Consider the following 21,121-nt stretch of genomic DNA (forward strand, 5'->3'; position numbering starts at 1 on the left):
AATTTCTTGTTACTTGGTTTTCTCTTGCCTCACTTCAACACGTCTTCCTGTTTTGTGATCATGTGAATCATTTTGATATAACAGTGAAGTAGACTGACATTGGAGATTTGTATACCAACCTCAAGTCAAAGAGGACATTTGGCCATTTGAAAGTGAAGAGATTAGAGCGAGTACATCGGGACTCGTTTGGTCCTATATACTGTAGCAAAGCAGCGCTGAGTGGATTTTTAGTGCAGCAGAAAGAACTGTTGCTCGGCATTGGTGTCGGTCTGGTCTTTCTGAGGAAGCGCTGTGGTTGAGGTGGCTGCTGCTGAGTGGAGCGGTGCTACAGACATGCTCTTCCCCATCCGCGTCATTGGACTTCACTGAACACAACATCTGAATACAGTTTAGAGCTTAAACTTGAGCATATCCCTGTAATGTTGCATGATTTGAGCTTCCTGTTTTAATTTCATTAGTTCACTAGTGGGAGATCCGGGAGTAAAGGTAAACATTTTGGCATATCATATTTAGATATTTTGTTTAAATTCATTTAGAATTTGAGCCAGAATGTATTTGTTCTGCCTATTTGCTTTGTGAAATGTTGACATTTTGTATGCCTTTTCAAAAAACGTGTTATCTGGTAAGTTTGTTTGAAACACTTTTTTTTGTAGTCAGGCCATAAAGCCATAAATTACTTCTTGCGGCCTTCAATTCCATCCTGCAATTAAGATTAGGAGTTTATTTTTGCTTTGTGCTTTTAGGAAATGATCATGTACAGTATCATCATCTTTAAAATCAAAGCTCTGTTGTCCTCTCACCAGGTGACTTGACTGATGACATCTTCAAGACGGCTAGCTGCAGAGATTTGTCATTCCTCTTTTATAAGGTGAGTTTAACTGCAGTTACCGTACCAAATGAATTCGGCCGATGTGTTCAATCTAATCATCATTCATCTCCACCAGTGTATCTGCATCATACTTAATTATGCTGTTTCAAATGCCACCCTGTATCTGCAACATTACACAGTCGAAAGTGTTCTGTCTTATCCAGTGATCCATTGGCCCTTGGGCAAAAGATTGAACTATTCTGCCTAGTAACATAGAATACTTCAACTGAGAAATATTTGATATCTGAAGCTTTTAACCATATTTTCGGGAGCTTTATTGCCCCTAGTCTTATATCTTGTTACGTCTTCAAGTCTCTTACTATTTGCCACCTGTAAGGCTGTGCAACCAGAGGGGAGAAAGTTCACAGGGTGAGTCGGGATAATACATAACGGTCTGCTGTGTTTAGTTGGATTTTGGTGGTAGTTGCTGTGGAATGGTTTCATAACACTGCGTGCTAGTATTATGTGGCCACAGTTTATGCAGCAATCCAACCAAGCTCACGAGTAATGAGTTTGTGCAATGACTTGGCTGAGACGATCTGCCTAGAGATGTCTCTGTCAATTGGACATTAAATGCCAAATAAATGACTTCCTTTATGAATATATGGGAAAAGCTCTGCTGGGAAAACTCAGCATTTCCGTTCAGCATATTTGAACTGATTTCAGTATGGAGTTTGTTTTTATGGTTTCAAAATGTTGTCTTCATAATTTTAGTGTCAGCAAAACCCACAGTACTGTTTCTTTAGGAGTGGTTGTGTGACCAGGGCCTGTATTCAGAAAGCATTTCCGATTAGGTGTGCTGATCTAGGATCAGGTCCCCCGTGGTCCTGTTATCCTATTCATAATGATCTGAAAACGGATCCTAGATCAGCACTTACACTCTGATAAGCTGTATGAATACGGCAGTGTGGTATGTGACTGTGTTAGTCAAAGCATTGCTGCCACCTGCTGTATGTTGGTTGAATAACACATGGACTATTATGTCAATTGTCATGTACTCCATATTGCAGGGCCTTCTTCTTCCCTTCCATTAGATTGAGTCTACAAAACCCTCTGTGCTCCTGCTGCTTCTCGCTTCCCCACCATGCCTCGCTCTTTCCTGGTGAGGAGGGGGGGCTCTCACCCTCTGCGCCCCAAAGCAGGTAGCCCCTGCTTGGGCACGACCCTGGTGCCAGTGGGTCCCTCAGAAACGGACAAGAGGCAGTGGGGTACCCTTCAGGGACAGCCGTCACCGAAGAGTGCAGTGTCTCTAGTGACACACAATGAGGCCTACCCACCACAGCCCTCTCCACCTCCAGCCCTCCACCCTGCCTCACATAGCCCCCCTTACCTTCACCCCACCAGTCCCATGTTTTCAGGTAGGTGTTGAACACTGAGGCTCAGCTAACACAAGCTCATGTACATCCGCCAGTTTTGTGTATTATCGTTCTCTCATAATCATTAATTAATATACAATGTTCATTCAAGTTAAGACTGAAACAGCAATGTGTTCAAGACCTAGAGATCAGTGATTGCTTGTAAGACGGGGCTAATTAATGTAACTTTTCAACCACCTGCTATTCCCCATCTTAAGGTGATAGAGCTGCGCTGCACCACCACTCTCCATCCCAGTTGAACCCTGGCAGCCCTGCTGAAGAGGTGGGCTCTCCCCTCCTGGGAGAGACCCGACACAGAGACTGTCCCCAGATCAGTGACCACAGGACCACTGGGACTGAATGTCCACTGTGTGGAAAAGTTAGTGGATGATCCCAAATCAGTTTTGTTATTCTATCCCTCTGACAAGTCGTCATTGCAAATAATGATCTGTTCTTCATTTATTTACCTGTATAAATAAAGGTGAATTATTAAACATCTATCCTCTCCATCAAAAAGGGTTGATATTAGTTATAAGAGAATGCTATGTTTGCTTCCATCATGGATGATGAATAATTCTGACTCATTGGAATACCACTGAGGTGATTGGATAGACCTACACACAGCCTTTTTATTAACCAAAGGTCAAAGTGCAGAAACTGAAGCCTGACGTGCTTTGATTGTCTATTCTGTTTCTGACTGGAAGTCCAGTGTGAGGATTAAATTAAGATAATAGGTCAATTGTATTTACTGCACTGCTCTCCCCTTCTGCAAATCACATTAAAGTGTTTGTTTTCTTTTCAGAGTTTCTTTTCTGTCTCCAGTCTGGAGTCCCACGTCCACAAGTCCCATGGTGGCAGACACAAGCAATCGTCATCAGCACACACAAAGACTAACAGTCAGCCGTACGGCTATAGGCCAGACCTGGTTTTGAGCTACAGGGTCAAGGTAGGAATAACACACCTAATGAAGCAAATAAAGGCCTGTTGCCTGCCACATTACATGTATAATGAAGGGTTTTAAAGCAGCTCTGGGGTCAGGTCTATTCTAATCAGATCAAATTGTGACATCATGATGCGGCACAAAAGTTCCATCCAACCAAAAAAGGCTGAAATTGCAGGCATTTGTTTTTCATACAGCTCCTACAGAAAAAGGGCATTATCATCATTTCACAATTTCAGAGTGTTATTACCACCTCATAGTGTGGAAATATCATTTTAAAAATTTTGAAATTAAGTTATTAACTGCACTGTTCTACAAAGATATATGGAATTGTTTTAAGGCCATACCAAGGATCATTTAGCTATTTGATTTTGAATTTTAAGACTCATTGAAGTATCAGGTCTTTACTGTTATTAGGCTATACAAACACATTGAATAACAGATTCACTACATGAAACAACAGATAGTCCCAAAAAAATATCAAAAGGAAGTTTGTTCTGAGGTGTCTCTCCTATATCTGAGAGATTTAAGAAAGATCAGGAAACATTTGTTTATTTTTTATTATTATTCGTTTTTTTATGTGTATTTAACCCCATATTTTGGCCATTAAATAGTCTCCATATATACTATCATCATTTTTTTCAGCTGGTACCAGGGGACCATCAGACGAGTCTTGTGAGCGTCCTAGAACAAATCATGTACATGTTCGTGAGAGTCTCAAAATAGTTTGAGAGACGTCAAAATAGTTTGTAGGACATTCGGAAACACCACAGACGATTTTGTGAGAAGACCGATTTTCAAGACGTCTCCTCCTGGTCTAACAAACACCGCTCTAGCTCTGTCAACTTTCACCTCAGATGTGAAAGTGCGACATAGGCGGATGTGGTGGATTGAGACGCATCCAATGCAAAAACAACATCTCTCTATCTTAAACTGACAGATTTTTTTCATGGGGATTTTTTAAATGCTGATTAGATTTCCACTGGACATCGACTTCAGGGAGTTTTAAGAGTTTGATGCTAGTTATAAACTATATACAGGAAAAAACACCACAGTATATCCTATTCATGACTATATGGCCTATACTCATTTTTGTTTGGTGTAAAAAATTAAATAAAGATTCATTACACTTCTCCTGAAACTGTGAACCCAATAAATATTTTTTTCCACAAAATATATGGCCATATATGCTTTGTTCTCATGTGTTTCAGGAGCGTACGTTTGGCTGTAAGGTGTGTGGGAAAGTGTTCAAGCGCTCCTCCACCCTGTCCACTCACCTGCTAATCCACTCTGACACGCGACCCTACCCCTGTCAATACTGTGGCAAAAGATTTCACCAGAAATCTGATATGAAAAAACACACCTTCATTCACACTGGTGAGTCGATATGTATTTTCTGGAAATAGGGATCTTGTCTTTGTCACAGTCACGTTCGAAACGTATTAACTATTTTAAATATAATTGTTTTTTTTTAAACAATGGGAGTGGTAGGGGCATGTGATGCCTGTTAAAAATGAAAGTGACTGCATGCCATGTTCCGGTGACGTGGGAAGTGATTTGGCCTTTAAAATAAATAAATTTAACAGCCAAGGCATGCCCCTACCACTCCCATTGATTTGGATTAAGTTAGCTGAAATTTGTAGTGGCTGTTTCATTAAAGAAAACCGAAGTTATAAAAGAGTGAACTTCCCCTTTAATACAGTATGTCCCCTCTGCCATTCTATTCCAGGTGAGAAGCCCCATGTGTGCCAGGTGTGTGGCAAAGCCTTCAGCCAGAGCTCCAACCTCATCACCCACAGTCGTCAGCACAGTAGCAACCAGCCCTACCACTACCTCTATGGCTTCCAGCGCAAACAGGAGCTGGGACAAAACCAGAAGAACTACCGTACATAGACCTTTAGGTCAAGACCCTGGCTAAGAGCTGATCTGAGTTTAGTTTTCACAATCGGGAGATTGGTCATAGCTGACCCCAAATAATTTTTTCATTATAAGGGCACAACTGGACAAGCGTAACAGAAGCTGGGGATGGATGGAAGAACGGATGGATGCTCCACAAAAAATTCTAACAAACATTTACCTTGACTGTAGTTGAATCCCAACTGTATATTTTCCCTACATATATATTTCTGTTTTTTCAGTGTAATCATAGGGTCATATCTGAAAATATGTTGAAAACACCTTTGAAACATTCCAATCCCATTTATATTCCAAAGTATCGCTTTCTTAAGTGTGTGCATTAAAACTCGTTGTTATCCACTTTCAGATTTGGATAACAACAAGATATTATTGTAATGAATGAATGATCATTGTTTTTTTTAGTGATCAAACTCCCTTGCTTTTTAATGATTTACCTCTCGGGGTGGTTTTAAAGGTATGTCACTTTGAGATAAAAGTAGTTCAACCGTGTGCAACGGAATTCTCTGGAAAATGAATCGTTATCTTCATTCTCTTCAATTCTCTGGTACGGAAACATTTACCTGGATTTAAATACCTGTGATGGGCTGAGAGAGCCCCCTCTCTCTCTGTCAGCGCTTCCCTATAAAAGCACAGCCAAAAGTACTGCACTAAAACACCTGATCCCTTCGAACCTTCAAGCCCTCCACTGCACCACAAAGGAAGAACACACAGACACAGGTAAATACATAGTTTAAAATACATGCTTTGGGTTTTAGAATCACTATCGGCCTTAATGTGACCTCATCCCCAGGCTTAATTGCTACAGAGAGAGAGCCGACTGGGGACAATATTAGCCTCATGGTGACATACCTGAGCAGGGACGACAGAGGGACACAGAGAGAGAGCCGGCTGGGGACAAGATTAGCCTCATGGTGACATACCTGAGCAGGGACGACAGAGGGACCTTACAGAGAGAGAGCCGGCTGGGGACAAGATTAGCGTCATGGTGACATACCTGAGCAGGGACGACAGAGGAACCTTACAGAGAGAGAGCCGGCTGGGGACAAGATTAGCCTCATGGTGACATACCTGAGCAGGGACGACAGAGGGACCTTACAGAGAGAGAGCCGGCTGGGGACAAGATTAGCCTCATGGTGACATACCTGAGCAGGGACGACAGAGGGACCTTACATGTTGTGTGTGGATCAGTCATTCAAAAATCATGTTAACCACTGTTAATGCACACATAGCGAGTCAATGTAATTTATTATTCGATTTGAAGTAAATGTTTTGTCCTGAACTAATTTAAGCTTACCATTACAAAGGGGTGTGAATAATTACTATAGGTACTGTCTGTAGTGTAGCGTCCTGATGGTGGTGCTGTTTATGTTTTTAATTCAAATTCAATAAATTAATTGGAATGAGAATTCTCAAATCAACTCTGATTTGACACCCACCCTGCTTGATTCACGACTTAAAAACAGTTTCAATCAGTATACAGACCAAGACATCACAAAAGACGTATGTACTGCCAGTTTATGCAATGAGGGATGACTGACACTGAATAAAAATGTCAGTATCTTCAATGCATGTTGTACCGTGCTTTCCATTTCCATTTGGAGCATCTCAGTGTCTCTCTTCCTCGCACCCTCTTTCTCTGTTCCTCTCCATTGTAGCAACAATGGGTTAGGGAAAGAGTACTCCAGCTTCAGGCACAGACAGCCATGACGACAGCCATGACGACAGCCATGACGACAGCCATGACGACAGCCATGACGACAGCCATGACGACAGCCATGACGACAGCCATGACATATCAGGCGTAAACGTATCAGACCAAAGCATATAAGGTGGTAAGGCCGATATTTCAACTGGCAAATCACCAATCAGGCCAGTATGTAACCTAGTCCAGCAGGAGGGACTCTATATAATTTCCTACATTTATATTTTATTATTGCGCAATGTCACTTAGCCTATGTGGCCCATCCCACATGGGATGATAAGACACACTTATATTAGACATTTCAAAGAATAAGAAATGACATGTCCATATCCATTGAGCTCCAAAAGTATTAGGACAGTGACACATTTCTTATTTTGGTTCTGTACTCCAACACTTTGGATTAGAAATGATACAACGATTATGAGGTTAAAGTGCACACTGTCAGCTTGAATTTGAGAGTATTTTCATTCATATCATGAGAACCGTTTAGAAATTGCAGCACATTTTTTACATAGTCATCACATTTTAGTGGACCAAAAGTGTTTGGACAAATTTACTTGTGTGTTACAGTAGTACATATTTGACTATTTGGTCCCATATTCATAGCACGCAATTAACTACATCAAGCTTGTGACCAAAAATATTTGTTGGATGCATTTTCTGTTTGTTTTGGTTGTGTTCGATGTTTTTGTGCCCAACAGAAATGAATGATAAAAAATATATATATATTATTTCACCTTTATTTAACCAGGTAGGCCAGTTGAGAACAAGTTCTCATTTACAACTGAGACCTGGCCAAGATAAAGCAAAGCAGTGCGACAAAAACACCAACACGGAGTTACATTTATTGCCTTACCTCCTTACTCCATTTGCAGACACGATATATAGATTTTTCTATTGTATTATTGACTGTACTTTTGTTTATCCCACATAAAACAAAAGTACAGTCAATAATACAATAGAAAAATCTATATATCGTGTCTGCAAATGGAGTAAGGAGGTAAGGCAATAAATAGGCCATAGTAGCGAAGTAATTAAAATTTAGCAAATTAACACTGGAGTGATAGATGTGCAGATGATGATGTGCAAGTAGAATTACTGGTGTGCAAAAAAGTAAATAAAAACAATATAGGGATGCGGCAGGTAGTTGGATGGGCTATTTACAGATGGGCTGTGTAGAGCTGCAGCAATCGATAAACTGCTCAGATAGCTGATGCTTAAAGTTAGTGAGGGAGATATGTGTCCAACTTCAGCGATTTTTGCAATTCATTCAAGTAATTGACAGCAGAGAACTGGAAGGAACGGCAGCCAAAGGAGGTGTTGGCCTTGGGGATGACCAGTGAGATATACCTGCTGGAGCACGTGCTATGGGTGGATGTTACTATGGTGACCAGTGAGCTGAGATAAGGCGGAGCTTTACCTGGCAAATACTTATAGATGACCTGGAGCCAGTGGGTTTGGCGATGAATATGTAGCATCCAATTTGTTGAGTAGAGTGTTGGAGGCTATTTTGTAAATTGCATCGCCGAAGTCGAGGATCGGTAGGATAGTCAGTTTCACAAGGGTCTGTTTGGCAGCGTGAGTGAAGGAGCCTTTGTTGCGAAATAGGAAGCTGACTCTAGATTTAATTTTGGATTGGAGATGCTTAACATGAGTCTGGAAGGACAGTTTACAGTCTAGCCAGACACCTAGATATTTGTAGTTGTCTACAGTCAGAACCGTCCAGAGTAGTGATGCTAGTCGGGCGGGTGGGTGCAAGCAGCGATCGGTTGAAGAGCATGCATTTCATTTTACTAGCATTTAAGAGCAGTTGGAGGCCACGGAAGGACTATTGTATGGCATTGAAGCTTGTTTGGAGATTTGTTAACAGTGTCCAAAGAAGGGCCAGAAGTATACAGAATGGTGTCGTCTGTGTAGAGGTGGATCAAGGAATCACCCACAGCAAGAGCGACATCACTGATATATATAGAGAAAAGAGTCGGCTCAAGAATTGAGCCCTGTGTCACCCCCATAGAGACTTCCAGAGGTCCGGACAACAGGCCCTCTGATTTGACACACTGAACTCTATCTGAGAAGTAGTTGGTGAACCAGGCGAGGCAGTCATTTGAGAAGCCAAGGCTGTTGAGTCTGCCAATAAGAACATGGTGATTGACAGAGTCGAAAGCCTTGGCCAGGTCAATGAAGACTGCTGCACGGTACTGTCTTTTATCGATGGCGGTTATGATATCGTTTAGTACCTTGAGCGTGGCTGAGGTGCACCCGTGACCAGCTCGGAAACCGGATTGCACAGTGGAGAAGGTATGGTGGCTGATTTGTACGGGTCCAGGTTTTGGAACTCTTTCAGAACATCTGCTATCTAGACTTGGGTGAAGGAGAAGCTGGGGAGGCTTGGGCAAGTATCTGTGGGGTTGCGGAGCTGTTTGCCGGGGTTGGGGTAGCCAGGAGGAAAGCATGGCCAGCCATAGAAAAATGCTTATTGAAATTCTCGATTATCGTGGATTTATCGGTGGTGACAGTGTTTCCTAGCCTTAGTGCAGTGGGCAGCTGGGAGGAGGTGCTCTTATTCTCCATGGACTTTACAGTGTCCCAAATTTTTTTGGAGTTAGAGCTATAGGATGCAAATTTCTGTTTGAAAAAACTAGCCTTTGCGTTCCTAACTGACTGTGTGTATTGGTTCCTGAATTCCCTGAAAAGTTGCATATCGCGGAGACTATTCGATGCTAGTGCAGTACGCCACATGATGTTTTTGTGCTGGTTGAGGGCAGTCAGGTCTGGAGGGAACCAAGGGCTATATCTGTTCTTAGTTCTACATTTTTTAGAAAGGGGCATGCTTATAGAAGATGGTGAGGAAATTCCTTTTAAAGAACAACCAGGCATCCTCTACTGACGGGATGAGGTCAATATCCTTCCAGGATACCAAGGTCAAGTTGATTAGAGAGGCCTGCTCGCATAAGTGTTTTAGGGAACGTTTGACAGTGATGAGGGGTGGTCGTTTGACCGCGGACCCATAACGGATGCAGTCAAAGAGGGAGTGATCACTGAGATCCTGATTTTAAAAAAGCAGAGGTGTATTTCGAGGGCAAGTTGATCAGGATAATATCTACGAGGGTGCCCATTTTTTTCAGATTTAGGGTTGTACCTGGTGGGTTCCTTGATAATTTGTGTGAGATTGAGGGCATCTATCTTAGATTGTAGGATGGCCGGGGTGTTAAAGCATATTCCAGTTTAGGTCACCTAACAGAATGAGCTCTGAAGCTAGATGGGCGCAATAAATTCACATATGGTGTCCAGTTGGGAGCTGAGGGGGGTCTATAACAGGCGGAAACAATGAGAGACTTATGTAATGTGTCATTTGCAATATAATATTTTTTCTAAACACTTCTACATTATGTGGATGCTACCATGATTGCGGATCATTCTGAATGAATGGTGAATAAGGATGAGTGAGAAGATTACAGAGAAGATTACATACCCCCCAAAAAATGCTAACCTCTGTCTGTTATTGTAATGTTGAGAGGTTAGCATGTCTTTGGGGTATGATATTTGTGCATCCACTGTTTGACATCTTCCTAGCAAATTATGTTGAGGGTCTCCCCAAATCCTACATGATCACTGACGACAAAGGGGTGAAGTTCGCCAACACTGGAAAGATCTATGAGGATGTGGTGGATCACACCGGCAAAAAGTGTGGACTGCGTATCAGAATGGTGGTACCACGAAAGCACATTGTTTCTACTCAAGGTTCCTCTGTGTTCAGGGGTATCGAAAGTGCGGTATGGTCCAGGTGTGGGTATAATATACACAGTTCTTGTTTCATGCAGTTGTCAAGACTGGTGGTTATGAAAATAAGCATGACAAAAATAACGAATTATCCTAGTCCTCAGGGTGGCACCCCCTTGAGGAGATAACGTATGGGAGACTGGCAGCATATTCCGTCCAGTGGAGGGCATGCGCAGTTTCACCATGGGTGATGAGAATGGAGGCAAGGGGGTACGGTCTGCAGTTCGCTGTGCTTCCTCCTCCTTTTTGTGATGTCATTACGTCAATCGTCCCCAAGGTCCTAGCACCTGTCTTAAAAGACACACCCTCTCCCCTTAGCCCTCAAATTAATTGGACACTTCTGATGACGTACCACGACGTCTGACGAGTTTACACTTGCAGGGCAAGGGGCGAGGGAGGAAGGAATTCATCTCAAATGGATCGCCCTTGCCTGGAAATTCGTCACTCGTTCGTCCCGCGATGATTGTGTTTTCAGCCATCAGTAGCTTGTGGGTGTTTTTATATGCGCTACAGTCAATTAAGATTGCATGTCTACTTATATTAACAATATAATTATTAATATACGCTTACTGTATGATAGCAAATTAATTAGCTAACTAACGTTAGTTAACTTTTACTAGATGTGTTTGTGCTGTCATGTGCAGCAGCACAATTTCTAACTTATTTACATTTGTTTTAACTTACACTTGTATGTTGACTTCATATTGACGTTGAGGTGTTAAGTCTTAGCGAATGTACAATCATCACAAATTGAATTATGGGGCATTTCAGGCCCAGAAGTGAACATAATTATACACTTGCAAACTCGATCCAAAACGAGGGCTGAGGGGCTTACGTTGCGAACTTCCCTTGCTTGGCTAATCATTTGGACCGATGACAAAGATGGCCGTGGGGATTCCCCCAAGGACATAAGGCGAGGGTAAGTGGATGACGGTGTTTTGAGTTTGAAACGCAGCCATCCTCTCCTCTTCAAAGGCAGGCAATTCGGTTGGTCCCCGTGTCAGAAGTACAGAGCGATTGGTACAGCCAGTACTGCTTAGTTCCCAAGAGCGATGTAACATTGAGCCTCATCATGGACTTGCTTGTTTTAAACAAGCACATCAAGGTTTGTAAGATCAAAATGCTCACACTTCTCGGGCTATTGCAGTCGGTGCTTCCCAGCGATTGGTTCATGCCCATAGATGTGAAGGAATGCTTATTTTAATGTATCTATATTTCCTCCCCCACATAAAGTTTAGAAAGTTTCATTTGAGGGTGTGGCCTATAGGTTTCTTCGCCTGCCTTTAGGGCTCTCCCTATCGCCCCTCACCTTTTCTATGGTGGTGGAGGTGGCTTTGGCACCGATGTGGTGCCAGGGGATCAGAGTATTGGCCTATCTGGAAGATTGGTTGGTCGTACTGGAGTCGAGGGAACAGGTGGAGCTCCACACTGCCATGCTGGTTTCCCATATTCATTCTCTGGGGTTCAAAGTGAATCACAAGAAAAGTTGTTTGACTCCGCTAATTCAGTTTCTGGGTCTCGTTCTCGATTCGGTTCGGAATCCATTGTTTTTTTTCCGCAAAAGAGGGTTGCATTCCGTCTCTGTCTGGCACGGTATCAGCTGGGGAACCCTGTGCCTTTTCGCTTAAGCCTGCGGTTATTGGGTCTGATGATCTCTGATAGTGGTTCCTCTGGGACTTATGTTGATGCGTCTATTTCAGCGCTGGGTGATTGCTACGCGTCTGGATGCATCTCGCCATTGCCATTGGTTGCTCAAAGTATCCTTGTCGTGCCTAAGGGCGTTGACTCTTTGGAGGGACCCGTGACTAGTGTAGCAGAGGGTTCTCATGGGCCGGGTAGTGTTCATGGGCCGGGTGATCACAACAGACACATCCTTACTGGGATGGGGAGCACTGTGTGTTGGCTACTCGGAACAGAGGGATTTGGTCAATAGCTCAAAGGGCGCTGCATATCAATTACCCAGAGCTACTGACTGTTTGCTAGTGCTGAGGCGTTTCCTTCTAATGTTTGAGGGCCAGCATGTGTTGGTTCGGTCTGACAACAGGACAGCGGTGACGTACATCAACAGGCGGGGGGGAGTGGTCTGTCTCTCCTAAACCTGGCCCGTTTTCTGCTTGTATGGAGCATTGCACATTTCCTGTCGCTCAGGGTGACGCATCTTCCTGGATCTCTCAATGTGGACGCAGATCTACTTTCCAGGGGGGTCCTCTCTACATAGTAGAGACTGTACCCTTCGGTTTTTGCCCAGATATGGGTCCGGTTCGGTAGGACCGTCGTAGAACTTTACGCATCGCGAGAAAATGCACATTGTTGTCGTCTTCACAATGAGGGATCATGGCACTCCGGTGGGAGCTGATGCTTTGGCGTATCAGTGGTGGCTCCCAGTTGGCCCAGACAACCATGGTTCCCAGAGATCATCCGCCTGTTGGAAGGAGACCCGTGGAAGGTTCCATGTCGTCTGAGCTATTGTCCCAGAAGCAAGGAAGAGTTTGGCATCCACAGCCACAGATATGGGATCTGTGGGTTTGGCCCCTGAAAGGTTGAATTTCCCCAGCCAGGGATTTATCCTTGAACGTAATCGACTATACAGGTGGCACATGCACCCTCTACGAGAGGGTTTAAACATGTAAGTGGCAGGCGTTTGAAGGTTTTCTGTGGTTTTGAGCCTCGGGCTGCTGTGGTTCATCCACTCTGGTTGATGCTATGCAGCACACGTGCACTTTATCAAGTCACAACAGGTGTTCTGTTGTTTTGGACTTGCAGTTCCTTGTACGAGTTCTGACATTTGCATGGTAAGTATTCTTGGAACCGTGGGATCTATGGACTTGGGCTGCAGTGGCAGCGTGTCAGTGCGCATAGCCAAGTTACAGCCGGTTCTGGTTCCCTGACTCTGACAGTTCAGGTTTCTCGGGTATGTATTAGGGGGAAAGGTGGCTTTTGAAACCCCTTTTTTGGAGGTTGGGGCCTCCTAGTTTGGTACCCTCTGAGCCGGCTTGGGGTGTGATTGTATGTCCCCATATTATGTTATACCGAGTGACAGACTGAAAGGGAACGTACAGTTATGAATATAACTACTGTTCCATGAAGGAGGGAACAAGGTATAAATTAATTTGGCCCTCTCCATCGGGGGGTTTGGGCTCGCTGAAGAGCGGTACTGAATTGAGGAAATGAATACGAGCCCCGGTATTTTAGCCAGGAAGGCGGGCTTATGAGGGCGGGTTCGGACCCATTGGCCAGGTTGGGCGTGATTTCTTCAGGTGAATTTGATTGGTCAAAATTATATACCATAAATGAGGTATGGTATACCTCATTTACAGGAGGTTGGTGGCACCTTAATTAGGGAGAACGGGCTCGTGGTAATGATGGGAGCGGAATCAGTGGAATGGTATCAAATACATGAAACACATGGTTTCCAGGTATTTCATGCCATTCCATTTGCACCCTTCCCGCCATTATTACGAGCCGTTCCCCCTCTGCAGCCTCCACGGACCTCATTCCCTCCTTCAGGGAACAGTAGTTCTATTCATAACTGTACATGTGAAAGCAGGGTTGGGGTGAATTCCATTTTAATTTGGTCATCAAAATGGTTTTGACCCTAACCTTTGCTCAAAGTAGATACAGTTAATGAAATATGTGATATTGTGTATTATCACCAGGACTGTTTATTAAGGTTTAGATGCCAGTTATAAGCTATATACAGGAAAACACACCACAAGCAGACCCTATACATGACTAGATGGCCTATACCAAGGTTATTGAACTCTTACCCTACAAGGTCTGAAGCATGCTGGTTTTCTGTTCTACCTAATAATTAATCCCTCACACCTGGTGTCTCAGGTCTAAATCAGTCGCTGATTGGAGGGGAACAAAGAAGAAATAGTGTGGAACTGGTTTTGAAGTCCAGAGTTGAGTTTGAGGGGTCTACGCTTTATGACCTATATTAGTTTGTTTTGGTGTATTTGTAAAAAAGGATTAATTTAACTTCATATGAAACTGTGATTTGAAATGAATGTGACAACCCAATAAATAAAATGTTCCACAAAATATATGGCCTATATGCTTTGTCCTCATGTGTTTCAGGAGCGTACGTTTGGCTGTGTAAGGTGTGTGGGAAAGTGTTCAAGCGCTCCTCCACCCTATCCACTCTGACATGCGGCCCTACCCCTGTCAATACTGTGGCAAAAGATTGCCAGAAATCTGATACGAAAAAAAACACACCTTCATTCAAACAGGTGAGTCAATATGTATTCTATGGACATAGGGATATTGACTTTATCACGGTCACGCTAGAAAATTATTAACTATTTAAAATAAAAGAACAAAAAAAACAATGGGAGTGGTAGGGGCATGTGGTGCCTGTTAAAAATGAAGTGGCTACGCGCCGGAGTATGTGGGAATATATAGAAAATGTTTAAAAAACAGCCACTCCCATTGATTTGGATGAAGTTAGCTGAAGTTTGTAGTGGCTGTTTAAAGAAACTTAAACATGTGTTAGTTTTTCCTGGCTCATAGACTACTTTCAGGGTGAGGAACAATCTAACATTACATAATGAAATAATAAACTTCCCCTTTAATACAGTATGTCCCCTCTGCCCTCCTATCCCAGGTGAGAAGCCCGATGTGTGCCTGGTGTATGGCAAAGAGCTCCAACCACATCACCCACAGCCGTCAGCGCAGTGGCAGCCAGCCCTACCACTGCCGCCTCTACGGCTTCCAGCGCAAACTGGACCTGAGACAGCGCATATACCTTCAGGCTAAGACCCTGATACCAGCTGATCTGAGATCAGTTCTAATGAGCAAGAGAACAACTCCACATAGATAGCAACTCAGAGACTCTTACATGGTCAGAGCTGACCCCAGCAAATGTTTTAATTCTTAGTCTGATCCTCGTTTTATTATTTTAGGTGATCAAACTCCCTTGATTGTCTGTGATTTACTTGTCAGGGGTAGTTCAAGGAATGGTACTTGGAGATAAAATACGTTTTAGTGTTTGACATCTAAATATACAGCTCTTGTGACACCCACGACGGTTCTCGAACTGAATCCTTCTCTTCAGTTCTCCGGCACATAAACTTTTACCTAGATTTGGCTGAGAACCCCCCACCGACCCTCCCTCCCTCCCTCTGTAAGATCTACCCTATAAAAGCAGAGCCATCTCTCCACTCTGCACTAGAACACCTGATTACTACAACCTTCAAACCCTCCACTGCACCAAGGAAGAACACCCAGACACAGGTAAATACATGATTTAAAATGCATGCCTTAGGTTTAGGTTTTAAAATCACTATTGGCCTCATGGTAATCTCGTCCCCAGGCTTAATTACTACAGAGAGAGCCGGCTGTTGACGAGAAAAGCTTCATAGGCTGCGTTTACACAAGCAGCTCAATTCTGATATTTGTTTCCACTAATTGGTATTTTGACCAACCACATCAGATATTTTTCAGAACTGATCTGATTGGTCAAGAGAACAATTAGTGAAAAAAAGATCACAATTGGGCTGCTTGTTTAAACACAGGCATGGTGGCATGATCTGAGCAGGGCCAACTGAGGGAACTTATAGATATGGTGTATGTCTAATGAACATCGAATCAAATGGCTACCCAGACTATTTGCATTGCTCACCCACCCCCCACCATTGACTCTGTACCGGTACCCCCTGTATATCGTCTCGCTATTGTTATTTTACTGCTGCTCTTTAATTGCTTCTTCCTTTTATTTCTTGTTCGTATATTTTAAACCGCATTTTTGGTTAGGGGCTTGTAAGTAAGCATTTCACTGTAAGGTCCACACCTGTTGTATTTGGCACATGTGACTAATAAAATTTGATTTAACATGTATGAGGTACAGTGCAGAGATGGATCAGTCCCCAAAAAAATCATGTTAAGCACAATTATTGCACAGAGCGAGTCAGTGCAACCTATTATTTGATTTTAAATACATTTTAATACATCTGAATAACACCTTTTTTTTATTAATTGTTTTAAATCACTGACATTATGGAGTATTTTGTGTAGATCAGTGACAAAATCCCAAATTAAATCCATTTTAGTTGTCGTTTAACACACAAAGTAAAAGGGGTGTGAATACTTGTTATAGGTACTGTCTGTAGTGTAGCATTCTGATGGTGGTGCCGTGTATAATAGTTGACCATTTATTCAAATTCAAGAATTTAAATCAATCAGCAATTTACATTTGGAGATTTACTTTCTCTCCGTACCTGTCATCCTCTTTCTCGCCTCTCTTCCCCCTCTCTCTGGCAGCAATGGGAGCTAGTGGTTCAATCAACGTCAACAGCGATGCGCAAGGTATGTAACCCAGTCCAACTGGAGCAGGGACTCTGTATATAAATACATTTGATGACACTTAGCCTGTGGCCCATCCCACATGGGATTCTAAGTGGGGGGGGGACATGTCCTCTTCAATATTCAGAACAAGTTGATTATTCCCCACCAATAAATTCTTGTTGGGGTTGCCCCCCCCCCCCCCCCCCCCCCCCCCCATATAGCATACTAACATGTCGTAAGCAATGGCAAAATATGTAGAATTGCAGGAAATCAGCTTTAACGGTCAAACTCCTTACTCAATTTTCAAACAGAAATGGGGTGTGCCTTTGGTTCATTGTGTCACTCTGGTCATGCGTGCTGTGAACGACGTAGCTAGCTCATTAGCTAAGCCAGCCACTTGTAACTAGCCAGTATCTGCTGACGTCATTTCATGGGATTTGTTTTTGGACGGAAGCTGTAGAGATGGCACTTCCGTAGCCAAATATCATGTGCATTTATTCTTAAAGCATTAAATAACCTGGTATGATGGTGCATATAGATCAGTTAGTTTAACGCGGTTATTTTTGCGTTTTTGACCAGTGTTTTCAGATTTCTATGAAATATTACCTATAATGAATTACAATAGAAGATAAATAGTTTACCTTCCAAAAATATTTAATTAAACATGTTGGAATGGTGTGGGCGTATACTGGTCATTAAATATTAGTGCGAGTAGACTGCTGATTGGCCAGCTCATCTGCTTCAGGAGGACGACATCCTCGGACGAAATAGCAAGCATTTATGAAACAGGTCTGTTTGAGATACAAGTGTGAGGTTTACGTGTTTTTTTCTCCAATTTATGCTTTCGCCACGAATATGAACTTAAGTGAGATTTTCACTGGACAGTTACTTTAAAACTGCATCATTTTCTCTCAGCCTCATGGCAAAATTTGTAGAGTAGCAGGAAATTAGCTTGAAATCGGCTACATTTCTCATCATGGCAATCTGTGAAGAATAGCAGGACAAGAGCTATAAAACCTAATCTCTGCCCCATGGCAAAGTGTAGAAATGCAGGAAATTAGCTTTAAAACTGCTTAATTCTCTCAGACTCATGACAATGTGTAGAAAAGCAAAAAACTGCACATTTCTCTTCCCCATGGCAAAATGTGTTGAAATGCAGGAAGTTAAAAAATGTCCCTTCCACTTATACTGCATTTTCATAGTACCCCTCCATACACCCCTCAAGAGAGGCATAATAAGTCATGTCAAACTGTAGAATTGCAGAAAACTTGTTTTAAAATGGCTTGTAAGACTATGCTAGTGAGTTTATAGTGTACTTTTGACTAAAGGCAGTAGTGGGTGGATTGTTTGTTAACTGCCAATTGGGCTCCGGTTAGTGACCAGTATCCATTACGCCGATTCTGTTGCAAAACTTTTATTAAAACAGAAGCAAACGGAACGAAACAGGGATGGACCTCCCTGAATTTGTCCAATAAAAAGTCTCATTTTGCCCCGTTTTGGTTCTTAAACAGTTTCCATAATTAATACACCACAGGACAAGGACTCCAGAGAACATTTAACCATTTATTGTAGCACAAAAAGTGTCCCAGCACAGAGGGCAAACACATGAATAAAGACTACTTGAAAGAGTATGATTGAGTATGGTTTCTGTGAACAGACAAAGAAAGAGGCATAAGAGTTTACATCAACAGAACAACAATGCTAATGAAGGAGTCCAAACATACACATCAAAAGTTGGTAAGTTGAACTAGGGGTTAAACAATGAATGTAGCGCAGATAACACTCACGTTTACCCTGAACGCATACTAGTGAAGTCAGGCGAAGGCTGCCAAACCAAGAAATGTTTAGTGTGCTTGGCAGACATAGTTATAGGGTCAGGTGACAGGTCACCTGATTTTCATTTCATGGTCACCTGAGAAGTCACCTGACTTGGAGGCCTTCTTGGTATGGAATATTGTCATTATCCGTCTGAACAATTCTAAACATTTACATTTGAGTATTTTCCAAAAAGTGAACAAGTGTGTGACTCTGTTGCTCTCAGCAGTGTTCCTAGCAACACCTAATATTGACAACCACATTTCTTTCAGCACTGTCCAGTATTGACTATCTCTCTCTTTGACTATCCCTCTCTATCTATCTCTCTCTTTCTGTTTCATTCTCTTGTTCTCTTAGGTTGTAATATAGCCAACGCAACAGGTGGCAAAGTGCGTCTCTACTACAAGTCAGAGAAGATGGCTCTCAGTGACCTCATCGAGGGGAGTCATCTCAAGAAGGGCGACTCCATCCTCATTCTGGATGGCACCGTTAAGAAGAGCATTCTGCCACATAACCTCTATGTCACTGGCTTCCAAGTAGAAAGTGACAATTCACATAGTTGCCCTAAGGAATCCCCACTGAATGGGCTGAACAACCTCCTGGCAGAGTATGCACAGGGTCAGCCCAAGTCCTACATCCTCACTGTCGATAAAGAGGTCAAGTTCGCCAAGACCGGAGAGATCTGGGTGGATGAGGACGGGGTGGATCACAACCCCAAAAAGTAACGCCACCAGGGAACCTCCTGTATCTTAACACCCTTTATTAATCACAGATTAAACTACATGCAAATTATTGATAAAAAAAATAAAGAGAGCATGCATCACAGATAAGTGAAATAGTTTTTCAAGATACACTCTCAGTGTATGGTAGAAATCAGCAATGTAATCAACGTAGTTTTGTTACAAATAAATACATGTTACCAAACTGAGAAAATATTAGTATGTGTTCTGTAATATGTTATCGTGTGTGTGTGCGTGTGCGTGCGCGTGCGTGTGTGTGATTACATTACATGATTGGGCTTGCCACCAGATATCCTACATACTGATACTAATTTTAACAAAAGGTCAACAACACAATATTGTAATCAATGTTTTATTTCTAAGGTTGTAGTCATTTTATTTCAATCATACAGTGTGATGGTGCAAGACACTTACAGGGAGCACAAATACAGTGCCTTGCGAAAGTATTCGGACCCCCTTGAACTTTGCGACCTTTTGCCACATTTCAGGCTTCAAACATAAAGATATAAAACTGTATTTTTTTGTGAAGAATCAACAACAAGTGGGACACAATCATGAAGTGGAACGACATTTATTGCATATTTCAAACTTTTTTAACAAATCAAAAACTGAAAAATTGGGCGTGCAAAATTATTCAGCCCCCTTAAGTTAATACTTTGTAGCGCCACCTTTTGCTGCGATTACAGCTGTAAGTCGCTTGGGGTATGTCTCTATCAGTTTTGCACATCGAGAGACTGAAATTTTTTCCCATTCCTCCTTGCAAAACAGCTCGAGCTCAGTGAGGTTGGATGGAGAGCATTTGTGAACAGCAGTTTTCAGCTCTTTCCACAGATTCTCGATTGGATTCAGGTCTGGACTTTGACTTGGCCATTCTAACACCTGGATATGTTTATTTTTGAACCATTCCATTGTAGATTTTGCTTTATGTTTTGGATCATTGTCTTGTTGGAAGACAAATCTCCGTCCCAGTCTCAGGTCTTTTGCAGACTCCATCAGGTTTTCTTCCAGAATGGTCCTGTATTTGGCTCCATCCATCTTCCCATCAATTTTAACCATCTTCCCTGTCCCTGCTGAAGAAAAGCAGGCCCAAACCATGATGCTGCCACCACCATGTTTGACAGTGGGGATGGTGTGTTCAGCTGTGTTGCTTTTACGCCAAACATAACGTTTTGCATTGTTGCCAAAAAGTTCCATTTTGGTTTCATCTGACCAGAGCACCTTCTTCCACATGTTTGGTGTGTCTCCCAGGTGGCTTGTGGCAAACTTTAAACAACACTTTTTATGGATATCTTTAAGAAATGGCTTTCTTCTTGCCACTCTTCCATAAAGGCCAGATTTGTGCAATATACGACTGATTGTTGTCCTATGGACAGAGTCTCCCACCTCAGCTGTAGATCTCTGCAGTTCATCCAGAGTGATCATGGGCCTCTTGGCTGCATCTCTGATCAGTCTTCTCCTTGTATGAGCTGAAAGTTTAGAGGGACAGCCAGGTCTTGGTAGATTTGCAGTGGTCTGATACTCCTTCCATTTCAATATTATCGCTTGCACAGTGCTCCTTGGGATGTTTAAATCTTTTTGTATCCAAATCTGGCTTTAAACTTCTTCACAACAGTATCTCGGACCTGCCTGGTGTGTTCCTTGTTCTTCATGATGCTCTCTGCGCTTTTGACGGATCTCTGAGACTATCACAGTGCAGGTGCATTTATACGGAGACTTGAT

General features: G+C 42.6%; 2 protein-coding genes across 2 annotated transcripts; both read left to right on the top strand.

Annotated features, from left to right (window-relative positions):
- On the top strand, positions 1-5,453 carry LOC110485846 (uncharacterized). Its single transcript, XM_021557038.3, has 7 exons — positions 1-486; positions 804-868; positions 1,879-2,226; positions 2,442-2,602; positions 3,026-3,169; positions 4,375-4,540; positions 4,893-5,453. Exons 3-7 carry the CDS (start codon positions 1,953-1,955, stop codon positions 5,054-5,056), a joined length of 909 nt encoding a protein of 302 aa, XP_021412713.2. The 5' UTR covers positions 1-486; positions 804-868; positions 1,879-1,952; the 3' UTR covers positions 5,057-5,453.
- A 7,396-nt stretch (positions 5,454-12,849) lies between these two features.
- On the top strand, positions 12,850-19,595 carry LOC149978815 (uncharacterized). The gene is made up of 4 exons (XM_090195923.1): positions 12,850-14,794; positions 15,169-15,797; positions 16,824-16,868; positions 19,020-19,595. Exons 3-4 carry the CDS (start codon positions 16,826-16,828, stop codon positions 19,385-19,387), a joined length of 411 nt encoding a protein of 136 aa, XP_090052049.1. The 5' UTR covers positions 12,850-14,794; positions 15,169-15,797; positions 16,824-16,825; the 3' UTR covers positions 19,388-19,595.
- The last annotated feature ends 1,526 nt before the right edge of the window (positions 19,596-21,121 follow it).

Source organism: Oncorhynchus mykiss, chromosome 13, assembly GCF_057628025.1.
Source record: "Oncorhynchus mykiss isolate SJ-2025 chromosome 13, ASM5762802v1, whole genome shotgun sequence".
NCBI classification, from domain to species: domain Eukaryota; kingdom Metazoa; phylum Chordata; class Actinopteri; order Salmoniformes; family Salmonidae; genus Oncorhynchus; species Oncorhynchus mykiss.